Below are 12,656 nucleotides of genomic sequence, written 5' to 3' on the forward strand. Positions count from 1 at the left end.
GTTAATTTTGTTAGCTGCTTGATTGCAGCTGAAACACAAGTGTTAGCTCTTCGACCTTCTCAACATGATCTTTTCTGCTTTTATACTGTGGCAATGTACCATACTCCTCAAGTTTCCTCTGCAATTTAAACATTTCGTTGTTACCCTTTGTACTCTTTTCTGTTTTGATTAGTTTTCCCTCGACTTTTTCTGACTTTGTTCCTGTGTAGTTGTGCTTGCTTTTGCTTTATACTGGTCCCCTTCATCCGATTTAGCCACTATTTTCTATATGCTTCCTTTGGTTTAAGGCAGGTCGGTGTCTTACAAGATTCCCTGTTCTGCCTGCACCACGGAATAGCTTGTGCTTCGGTTCTTCTTGTTGGGGGTAGGGGGATGGTGGGCAGGTGCTGTTTTTTTCTTGTTTTAATTTTTTTTTTGTCTTAAGTGTGTTATAGATGGTCAGCCCAAAGATACACAGTTTTTGACTGTGGTCTACAGGAAAAGCTTATGGAAAGTAGATAAGAAAAAGGATGGTTGTTGACAGATGAGAAACACAAAAATACTCTCCTCCTTATCTTCTTTTTAGTTTTGACCTTTCTCCTATTAAATCCTATCTGCTCTTTGAACTTGTTGGTTGGCCTTCTTGCAATTCTTATAGCAGGTTTTTTTTTTTGTTTTTCCTGTGTTAACATGCTTAATCGCTTTAGATTTTGAATGCTAAATAGTTGTAACTGTGAGACAGTTTGGTAGACGGTATTTTCTCTGAAAAGCATTTGATAGTCTTTTGGGGGAAAAGGTGTGTGCCCACTTGACAAAAAAAAAGTAACAATTACATGGCCATTTTTGCAAATAGATTAGCCGAAGCTTAATTTCAAAAATAGTTTACTCAACTTCTGAAAAGCTATTTTGTCATCTAGTAGGTGGAATGTACTTGTTTTGTTGCTGTTAATAGTCCTCCTTGAAGGTCTTATCCTGATCTTCATCCCCCCAAAAGCAAATTATGGTGGAGGGTGAGTGCTGCAATGTCTACGCTGGTCGCTGGAGCATCAGCAAAAGGGTTGGGATTCTGGTAAACTAACAGAAAGAAGAATCTGGATAAGAAGTGGAAATAAAGAATAGGAACGAAGGAAACAGAGTGTTCCGTCTAATCTGTCTGTAGCTTCGCGAAAATAAAAGTAGTTGAATAAAGCCTGCGTTTCATACTTGCGATGCTGTGTGTATATGTGTAGTAGTAATTTGAAAGTCTGTATTCAGGATATTGTCACTTCTCTGTAGCATAAGAATTCTGATGTGCTATAACTTTATTTTGAGTAACCTCTCTGTAATTACCACTGTTGCCTTAGAAATAGAGAGATTAGTGTCATTCCTGTAGATAACTTTAATAGAACTTCAAGGGTTAATTTTCCAGTTAATAAATTGAAGGAAAGAAAAGAAAGCCTTGTGACTGACTTCATTTTATCCTCTTTTTTTCCTAAAGGCTTTTGATAGAGAGGGTGACCCTATAAGATACCTCATTCAGAATGGAGATCCTCAACAAGTTTTTAATCTCTCTCAAAGGTAAGTGGAAAACCCTTAGAAAATAGACTTGTAACTTTTCAGTCAAGTGAATATGTGGGCTGAGAGCAAAAGAAAAGACTTGTAATCAGACGTATTCAGCTGTTCCTTAGATTGGCTCTTAGACGTTAAATGAGAGCTCTTTGAATGATACTGCACTCTGGAATTTTTCACAGGGGACTATTTATTTATTTTAAACACTTTAGTAGGTAAAACTCACTGAGGTGGAAACATTCTATTTAAAAGAGTGACCAGGGATTAATTAAAAACCTTATACTTGTCAGCTCTTGAATAATGACAGGGACAATTTTTGCTTTAGTTTCCTGCCTTCAAGCGGTTTAGTCTGCAGCAGAAAGTCTTTTGAGCATTCTTTTAAAATCTCTTTTCCTTAAATTGAATACTAACTTAAATAGAGTTAGGAAGAGGTGGCGTGTTACGAAATTATAAGCACCAGGTAGTGCTGTGCCTGTCCCACCACTCCCTTCTTTATTTTACCCAAGCAGCTATTAATTACACTCCAAAGTGTCTTTTTTCTTTGCAGGAAAAAGGGAGGGAGGTGAGCTGACTTCCCATGGTAGATGATGGGACAAAAGTAACCTGGGGCTTATTTGTTCATGGTGTGGGTATAATTGCAAAAAATAGTTCTAATTTGGTGTGAGGGAGAGATTGTACTAAAACAGGTCTGTATATTCTGAGTAAGCTCTAGGTTACTCACTGTGATAAATCTCCCATATACGGAGAATCAAATCGCTTATGAAACAACATGAAAAAAGCCTTGAAGATCCCAAGATGCTGATGCTGTTATCCACCAAGACTGATGGACCCTCTAATAATAAAGACTTGTTCAGGCAAGGGAAGGGACTGCTTGGAGAGAGGAGACTGTTCCATTGAGGTGGCAAGAGCAGGAAATGTTGTTGGGCTGCTGGTTTTATTCATTGCTTAGGGCTGGAGTTTTCAGGGCAAATCAGGGAAGGTGTGCTTTGTTCATCAGCTCAGAGGGAGCACTGGGAGTCATAGCTCCGTCACAGAGCAGATTTATAGGGTGTCGTGCACGAGCGATGCTAGCAATCCTCCCCTTAACAGAGAGAAACTTGGTCTGACCTACTCTGTGAGCTTTAGAACTTTTGAATAATGAGGAGCGTGCCTGGCTACGCGAGAGATGCTTCAAAGAGGGGTTACTCAGTTTTGTATAGTTTGTGCTTATCACAGAGCTGTTCACATCGCAACATAAAAATCCTGATAGCTCTCCATACTAGAGAGACATAAAATTGTGTGCAAATTCAGACCAGCTTCTGGCCTGGCAAACCTGTGGCGTGAAGGTATTCTGGAAGTCGGATCCTAGGCAGCTCCCGTGTTGTCCAGCTTTGGATGTAGACAGTGTGGCGATACCCAGAAGTCAAGCTGCTAAAAGTTGGCATGGGAATTCGCAGCTGTGAATTCAGTCTGAAAAGAAATAAGAAATCTCTGGTGTGGTCTGTGAAAGCTGCAGGCGCCGCACACCCCTATGTGTCCTCGAGCAGTGTCACAGCAGTTGCAGGTGTCCCCTCCCAGGGCCCGTCAGGGGCGGCGGGGAGTTTCCCTCCATCTCATCGGGCCTCCGGGGCCCATCACGGGCAGCCTGACGCCCCCTGACTGAAACACCCCGGCCTCACGTCCACCCCACGTGTGTCTGAGCATCACGGCACATTGAGGGTTTCAGTACAAACTCAAGCATTTGTTTGTCTTTTTGATCTGTTGCCTCTTGGTAAAAAGGAGAGCTCTTTGAAGTGTTTTTCTCCTTCCTGCTCTCCTTGCATCTGTTTTTTTGGAAATTTTTGTGCAAAGTTTTCTTCAGCCTTTTTTGCAAGTTTTTTCTAGGTGCTGAAATGTCTTGGTAGGAGATTAAAGTAGGATTAACATTAAACAAAGCATATAGTTAATGTGAGTGGCATATTAAGGCTACAGGAATTTATCTCAATGCTACATAAATACATTTTCAGATACTTTAAGGCCAAGGCAGAGACCACGAACATGATTCTCTTTCTTCCTTTTTCTCATCTGGATTATTTTCTTGCATCCTGGAGCATGGCAGTTAATCCCTGTGCAATTCCTAACTGGCGGCATGACTACTGAATATCACCGGTTTTACATCTACCTACTAGATCTCTTTTATCCTCAATCCAAGGATTGTGAGCCGGTTTTGTTCTTTCTTCTTTGGCGATACAACCTGAGCACGATCTGTAGTAATTCAGTACCTCCTCATGTTCCCCAGGGAATGTGATGATCAAAAGCCAGGGTATTAAAAGAACGCGAGTACGTCTGAATCCTTGAGTAAAACATGGGAGTTTTTGTAAATTAGCTTGTCTCTTGAGTGATGTTCATCTATTGAAATGGAGGTGGTAGATTGCAATTGTTCAAGTGGTAGCAAGGAGGAGATAAAAAAGGTGGTATGATAGTGCAGAAGTATTGGAGAAGTTAAAATGAATCTATGCAGCTCAAGGTCAGTGTTAGTAAAGCAGTATTTTTTGTCAATAATTTTTATTCTTAGCTCCACTTTGATTTTTTTTTTTTTTTTGGTGAATTAATATTTTACCACATAAGTGTTTTATGTTTCATTCACTGTTCTTTTCCTGAAAAACTCTTCTGTTCATATTTTATTGCAGTGTCCCGAACAAATGCTGAAAAATATGTATGATCTATTACGATAGCTAATTGATTTGCAGAAACACCTGGCAAGAAGAGAATACAGAGCATGGTTTACCGTTTCATGTCAGTTAATAATACATCTGACTTTCCTACAGCCCTCAGGAAGTTAATGCCTTTCTTAGTAGCGTCACTACTGTTCCGTCAACTGCTATTTATTAAACATAAAAAGTTTAGTTTAAAAGTTAAATAGACTTCAGTAATATAACAATAATATTAATTGAGCTCAGCTGAATATTCCTTAGCAGAAGACAGTAGACAAGACAGGAAGCAAAAATGAGATATGCAGTGTTGTTAATTTGTCACACAGAAATTACAGGACAGGTTGCTGGAAATCCTAGCACTTTTACACTCATTGCCTTCTCGTGGGTCATGTATGGATGCAAAGCGTTGAATTTACCGTTAGCCTAATTAAACTCTTAATAGTCTAATCCAACAATTTAGTAGTCCAGTTATGACACTAATGCAAATAGGTAAAATTGCATTTATATGTATATTTTAGTATGTGTATATATGTAAATATAAAATATATAATGTGACTTATTTTATGTATATAAGTAATTTTAACATTTACATGTGTATATATACACATGTATTTTAATTATATATAGCTATGTGCATTTATATATAGCTATCATTGCAGCTACATATAGCTACATAGATTTATTATACTATATATAAAATTTATTATACTATAAATAAAATACTATATATTATACTATATACAAAAAAATGTATGTAAGTATGTACATAAAGTTTCTAAGGTCTGTCTCTTGCTCTGGTGTTAGGTTTTACCCTTCCAGTTTCCCGTTGGGCCCTCAGGGCAACAATTTCCTCTGGAACAGGGGTCTGTGCTGAGTCTTAAGCACCTGAAGTCCTGCCCTGGGAGGCGTCCGATGCTGATGGTTTCACTCTTCTCATTCTAGGATCCATTTTGAGTCACTTTTATGTTTGTTAACACACTCTGTACCACGCTTTTTTGCGTGGTGTCCACATCTATTTGTGTCCACATCTATCTTACATCTGGACTTACTGCACGTGGTGCTTTTTACATATGTGGATACTTGTTTGTTGTTCTCTTTGTGACCTCAAACTGGTTTTGGGCAGCTCCTGAGGTGTGTGGTTATCAGCAGTAAGCCACGGGTGAGGTTTTTGTAGCCCTGGGGCTCTGGTGTCATCCTGTGCCTGAACTTTCATTACACTGGAGACCTGTGCTGCTCCGTATGGACTTCAGTCTCTGCACAATAACCACATTATAGCTACCTGTTAGTTACACAAGTATATATATAAAAAAAGGTATCACGCTACACAATTGTAGAGACGTAAGCAAAAGCCAAAACAGCATTGGTATGTGGTACCGGCTCATTAGATAATTGCTGTTTAAAGCTAAAACCAACCTCTGAGCAGACCGAGGCAAGTCCATGCAAAGAAACATGGCAGGTCCTGAGGCCCTGTTGTAACCTGGGACAAGATATGCCGGCTCCGTATTTACTGTGTTACACACAGTATTTCTGTGTCCCATTGGTTTGTACCAACCTCCAGAAAGTATTTTAGGTACAATGAATTGCTTTTGTCTTTTTGAGGAAGATAAACGTGACACGTGCCTGTGTTTTTAGCTGTGTAGCAATAAGGCAGGTTGAATGTAGCATCTCCTGAAATATTCTTTTCTTTGATTACTGAGCTTGGATATTATTTTACCTACCAGCCTTTCAACCCTAGGCAAGAGTTATGTTCCCATTCACTGTTTCCACCTATTTCTGTAGTAGTATTTAGTTGAAGAAACTGCTTGTGGTAAGAGCTTGCTAGTAAGTGTTGGTATTTGTCTCTGCTGAAAATAACGTTGGAAAAAGTCTTGGCCTGGAACCAGTTTGCTGAGGTCTTCTCTGAGAGTAAGAAGTTACAGGAGAAACCGTGCAGAAATTTATTGTCTAAGGAAGAAACGTCATTAGGTACAGATTCTATACATCCGAGCGTTCTGGAGAAGTACAGCTAATGAGACCTCATAGTTTGGTGGGACTTTTTGGTTCAGTTTGGCTTTTGCTTTTTCTCGCTGTTTTAATAAAACCTCTTTCTGAACAAGTAGCTGTGTAGGCTCTAGGTCATGAACATAAAACATAAGTTCAACCGGTAAAATTTATAGTTGCCTGTGACAGATGGTTGTAGCTGATCACGTCCACTAAAAAAGGAATAACACGTGGAAAGTCACAGCATAACAAGATCCCAGCCTGTGTGTACTGCAAAATCATGTGGTGTTATGCATTTCTTAAAATGTTACAAGCCAGTTGTGACACGTTTGGTGGAGTTCTGTTAGAGAAGCTGCTTAGCCCTGCGACAAGAGGATAAATGTCATCCCGGAGCCATGTTTCTTGCTGCACATTTGTTAAGGAACCTGTGGATTGCATGGCATTTAACAGAGATCTCAATGTGTTACATCCTTTACCACATTCCAGTAGACACCAAAATCCTGTAAATGAAATGCAGAGCTTTAGCGCTGGTCACTGAAGCACCACCTGTGCCAGGTCAGTTAAGTTGACAAGATTGTCTACTCAACACCACTTCTCTGATGCTTCTTAATGCAAAAGGAGTGAGTCCATGGTGGGATTGTGTCTCTGTGATGCTGCAGCAGGCCTCCAGGTGGCTCCCAGACTTCTGCGTGAGGAAATCGGCTCATCCTAGAGACAGAAGCCAGGTTGTTTTATTTGTCAACAGTTACAGGACTTGGCAACACTTTTAAGAAGCAGTGTTTTTGTTTTAATTCTGTTTATTTTCATTTTGTGTATGTGGCTTCCAAATAGCCCTTCATTCATGTTTTGTTTGATTTTTGTGTTTGGTTTGTTTTTTTTTGGAAACAAGCATCAATAATCACAATATCCTGATTTATTCTTCACAACATTTGTGCTTATGTTATTATTTTATTGTTAGGGAATATAGCATATCTGTGCTTGCACTGAAAGGGCATTAGCTCATTGCAGTGTTTTTACTGAAGATGCACAACATGCAAGATAGTAGCCTTTCCCTATAAAACTCATACTTAAGACCGCGTATGGTATTCCCAGAGTTTACTGCTACAGTCTTGTCAGGGCTATCGGGACTCCTCTGTGATTAATAGACTCCTTGTGACTCTCTCCTCTCTTTTATTCTAACAGTGTATCTTTCTAACAAACCAGAGTCCTGTCTTCAGTGTAGGTCTATCTTTTGTATAATCCTGTAGATCACTAGGTTGTTATTTTACTCCTAAATTATGCACGTATTGAAGCGGAACGCATTAGAAATTGGCTCATTGTTTTTATTAGCCTTTACCTACACAAAACATGCTTTCAGTTGTAATAAAGCCTAAAAGCTTATTAACTTGCTTAAAGGGAAACGTTTGTGTAACGCAAAGTAGTGGAACAAAAGTGCTTGTAGATATCTGCAAACCGTTGTGATAACATTTTTATGTGTTTTGTTTTGTTGCTAGTTCTGGACTGCTAGCCTTAGGAAAGCCCTTGGACAGAGAAAGCACTGATCGCTATATTCTGATTGTTACAGCCTCGGATGGCAGACCAGATGGGGTGAGTTTCCTGTGAAAGTTTAAGAAAATGGGCTGTTATGACGCGTAGTTAGGCACTTGAAGTAGTCTAATTGTAGTAGCTTTTCTATGGGTCTTGAACAAATATATCTGTAATCTGCAACAATTTCCTTTCTCTACAGAAGGTTTGTGTAGATAAAGGCTGTGTATCACTGGGGTAATGTCCTTTGATCTTGAAACAACCTGACTTTGCTGCTGCTTTTGCCTTTTTGTTATTCTTCAGCAAGAACCAATGCAGTCAAGGTTTGGCGTTATTCAGATATGTGCATCTTCTTACTCTTTCTTCTCCATGCTATTAAATAACCAGTCTTCCTTCTTACCTCCTCCAAAAGATCAGCAACGTGGGCAGCTTTATTATAGATTTGTACTTTTTCTAGTGAAATGCATTGCACTTTTTTCAGAACTGTCAGATGAAAGCACTGTCCAGCTTCAATTTTTTTAAGCTCTCAAAAAAAAAAAAAATCTGGAAAAGTGCCCATGCCTCTTCTCTTAAGAAAATAAAACTTTATCGGGAGGTATTTCTAAGTCTTCTGTGTTTGCATTGATCAGATGTGCAGTGACCCCACAATCAAACCAACTACTGCTCACATTTGCATTTAGTATAACAAAATTGTGATTTTCAATTTCCTCATTAAAAATGGAGGGCTATTTAAGGATATGTATTTATTTATCAAGCAGTTTGTTGGAAAGCTTGCAGCAATCCTGACAGGGGGAATTTACTGCAGTTGGATTGTGCGAGGTACATGGGAGTGCAGCAGCTCTCCCGTGGACTTGTGCCGTGGAATAATAGCATAGATGGAGGGGAAGTCTATGCATCTGACCTTAAAATTACAGTGTATGAGGGCAGATCTAAAATAATATATCCACATTATCTGGGCTATTCTAGGAGGCAGTGTTCAGCTTTGAGATTGAAACAGAGAAATATTTGACAGTATGCTACGGAGTGATCATGAAAGCTCTGTGGTTTGGACCTTTGCTCACCCTGTCTTCACTGCCACAGAAGGAAATCTTTATTATTTCTGTTGTATGCGCTTTTCCCTTTTTAGCTTCTTCAGCTTATAAGTTTTGCCTTCCTGCTCAGTATTTACTCAGATTTTTTTTTTCCCAAAGTATTGACAAAGTTTGAGTGCCTTTATACAATTCTGTGGCAATATGCAATAACTGTAACAGAGCCTCCACCTTTTCCATTAAAAATCTGGTTACGGTTCTGTTCAGTAATTCATCTTAATATTTGTAGTTTTATTGCTTGTGAACTGCTGTCCGTTCTTGATAGCTATGAGTTCAATTGTTTTCGTCTCTCACTTCCAGCTGTGAAATCTAAAGATTTAAATAAAAGATTTACGTTCTGTTTCAGACTCTGTTATGCTGCTGACTCTGTTATGCTGGTGCCCGGGGCATAGAAAGGCTACTGAAAAGATACTTCCTCTTCCTTCCATCTAAAGATTCATTCTCTTTGTCCTGGAACTTAGCTGGACATATGATCCATTATAACACTCAGAAGATAATAGTTACCTTTTAAATAGAAATCCAGTTAATTGTGGCATGCTGCTTAACACAAAATTGTTGTATGTAAGGTGAGGTGTGGCTTTTGAAGCTCAACTGTGTAAAACCCATCAAAAATAAATTGTGGAAGGCTTCGTTAGTATTGTCTCTGAACTGTGCTGACGTAGGGTTGACTACCTACCACAGAAGTCACTGATGCTTCAGTCTGAGCAGTTCGGTAGCCAGACTGGAGCAAGTAGCGGCCGTGTTATTAGGGGAATGGACTGTCCTGTTACTCTTCATGCATCACCTAGCCCGGTGAAGACAGGACTAGAGGTTCCTAGAGAAGTTTTGGTACAAATTAAGAGAGTAACATTCTCAAAAGTAATTGGAGTTATATGCAAATTTCAAGGATTTTTTTTTTTTAGTGTGGTGTCTTTTTTTAGAGAAAATATCAAAAGTATCCCACGAGGAAACTAAATAATTAGAGCCCAAAGAACTATTGTAACGTTGGTGAAAGGTATTTGTGGTTTCCCAACGCTGGCATAAAACTCATTTCTCAATAAGCCGTAGCAGTTCTTACTAGTACAGCAGTCGCCTGAGAAGCAGAGCGATGAGCTAAACAGCAGCAGGCCACTTGACTATTTGATACTAAATACTCTTGATGGATGGGTTATGTTGTTGCTGTAACAACAACATGCACTTAAAAATCTGCTCCCCTGCTATCTCATTATCCGTTTCCTCTGTTAATACCCTGGTTTTTTCCTGGAGTTTGGTGTCTGCAGGTGTGTGTGTTAATTGTGCTCAGGTGAAATGTGGTCACACTTTCTAGCTTGTCTGTGTTCTCTTTACCGCTGCTTGGTTTGGGGTCTTCATCACTCTTACCTGGTTGCAGCTGTTTTCTTCTGTTATGATACTTTCTGCCAGTGGTGGAGCACTTTTCTTCTTAAAATTGTCCAGCAGTATGGCTGACTTCACTGCTTTTGCACCCTAAGCTTCTGGTGACTGTACATGAAGAGAAAGGGTTAGGAGTTGGCTGGGCTTGACAGGATCACAAATGAGACTGTGTAAGTTTTTCAGCTTTTATTTTACAAGTAGATGAAACGGGGCAGCTCAGCTCATTAAATCTCCATGCCTTTTCCATGCCAGGAAACAGTGGTTTTGAATAATTTGCCGGGCTTCCTTGTATCTTTGCAGAGTTTCTTTGATTTGCAGCTCTTTTGGACTTACTCTCTGCTATTTGACAGGTTCCTCCTGGGTCAGGGACTCATTTAAAGTTGCTGGCTGGTGAGATGGCAAACTGTTCTAAGGACATGGATGCTTGTTTCAACAAGTCAGTGAAATTTCATGGAGGAACTTGTCTTTTTAACCAGCTTCTATCAGAAAGCAATGGTGTCTCTTTAGGAAAAAAAATAATGCTACGCTTACAAAACTACTGCTCCCCAAAGTAATTCACATGCTGCCTGTTATCAAGGTTTGCTTTTTTGACCAGAAAACCAGTTATCTGATCAAGAACTTGTTTCAGTTTCCCTAAAATCGCAAAGTTAATTCCACAGGCGGGTGCAACTTAATTTAAATGACATTAACATATTTTAGCCAGTAACATAGAAAAAGTGATTTCTTTCCATCCACCAGTGGGCTGGTTGAAACTAGCTATTAGAGGCAAATATACTTCAAGTAAGCTTTTGTATTCTATACAGCCTTGTCTGTATTTGCTTGTTTCTTTAAAATTTGAAAGGAAATTTAAAGGGAAAAGACTTTCTTAGTGTGTTTTGGGTTTTTTTGGTTGTTGATTATTTTTTTTTTTTAACTAGAACTTTCTTCTTCAGTTACAACACGAAAATGTTTTAATACATTTTGTAGTTAGTTTTTATGAACAAGAGTGTTAGGATCACAGGATAATTCCGGTTGTGTGGGATCTCAAGAGATGATGTAGTTTGAGCCTGTACCTCAAGCAGGGACAGCTATGGTTGCAGGGACAATTTAACTGTGGAGCAGGTTATTTAATTCATAGCCTCCAAGTATAAAGATGCATAAAAAGATGTGTTAGTATGCTTACACAGTGGAAAAAAGAAAACATTTTTATTGATGGTTCATACTTAACTGAGAAAGTTCAGTCTTTGTAATTTCAGCCAGTGAATTTGCTTCACAAATTGTGAACAGTACTCAAGACATTTCAATATCGATAATATTTTTCAGCTAAATTTTGTTGTGAACAAAGATATTTTTTTTTAGCCATTACAACATAGGTTTCAAAGAGGCATAACTTCAGCTCATTTAATAATTAATAATACTGTATAAAATACTGCATTTGAGCTGGAATACTTCAGATAGGAAATGTTGCTGTGCTTTGAAGTTGTTGAAGCTTTCAGAAAAAAATTTATCCCGCGCTGCTTTAAAAGTTGTCTGTCTCAAGGTGATGACTCTTTTCTCTGTTCAACATTGTTCTCTTAAAACTAAGAATGTTTTTCTCCACAGAGGTAAGTAAGGCTGGTCAGGTAGCCTGTATTTCCGTATTGAGTCCGCAGTCTCTGGGATCGGCTCACCCGAAGCAGACAGACAGAAAGGGCCGGAAAGATTCAGCATCTTTCCTACCTTTAACACTGGTCCAGTTCACCCACTGGTTGCCATCTGCAGGCCTGGCAGGGTGGTCTTTGGCCTGGGGAGGCATGCCAAAATGGATCTTTCTTTCCACTTCTGGCACCTCCAGGAGTTTAGAGGTCAGCACATTGGGCGGCAGGACACTTCCCACACGGGATCACACTTTTGCTTGGCATACAGCAGCCCCAGTCTCTTGGGGAGCAGCATTCCCTCCGTCTCCCTTTCCTGTAATTATGGTGGTATGAATCATTACCTTTCCAAACCCACAAGTTACTGGATTCCTGATCTTCTAGGGACTGAAACTCTTCCCGCTGCGGCCAGGCCAGCGCTGTGTGCCCTGCCTGCTCCGCTCTGCTGGAAACCCCGTGGGATATTGGCCTAGGACACAGTATACAGTATGGCATCAGCCCTGTGGTTTTTTCCACCAATGTTGTTTAAAGAAAAGTAACTGTCCCTCATCATCATCTATGAAGTCTGTTGAACACGTTTTTGCATTTGAAAAGACTGTGGTCCCACACACCTTAAATTTTTGGTGTGTTAATGTTTTGGGGTTTTTCTGCTCATTTTTCTGTGTCGTTAATAAAGGGTCAAAGAGACTTTTAACAGTGTTTCTAAGTAGTTGAGGTTTCTGTATTCTAAGCCCCGAGGCTTATTTAACTGCCTAATGTTGTGTGGTGACAGCCATGTTGACACCTTTTGACTTTTGGGGACTGCTTATTCCATCAAAATTAATACAGACCTACTTATGCCTTCACCAAGCAATACGGCTTTCCATTTAGTGGTGTGGCCT

The 12,656-nt window shown here is 39.6% G+C and overlaps 1 protein-coding gene across 2 annotated transcripts in view; it reads left to right on the forward strand.

Moving 5' to 3' along the window:
- The window catches only part of PCDH15 (protocadherin-related 15), a 371,643-nt gene that overhangs the window by 204,342 nt on the left and 154,645 nt on the right, over positions 1-12,656 (forward strand). For both annotated transcript variants that reach the window (XM_009881484.1, XM_009881476.1), the window contains 2 exons: positions 1,457-1,536; positions 7,673-7,766. In XM_009881484.1, the coding sequence (XP_009879786.1) occupies positions 1,457-1,536; positions 7,673-7,766 (174 nt within the window). The remainder of the gene's footprint in view (positions 1-1,456; positions 1,537-7,672; positions 7,767-12,656) is intronic.

This window comes from Charadrius vociferus, unplaced genomic scaffold (assembly GCF_000708025.1).
Source record: "Charadrius vociferus isolate BGI_N301 unplaced genomic scaffold, ASM70802v2 scaffold390, whole genome shotgun sequence".
Classification (NCBI taxonomy): domain Eukaryota; kingdom Metazoa; phylum Chordata; class Aves; order Charadriiformes; family Charadriidae; genus Charadrius; species Charadrius vociferus.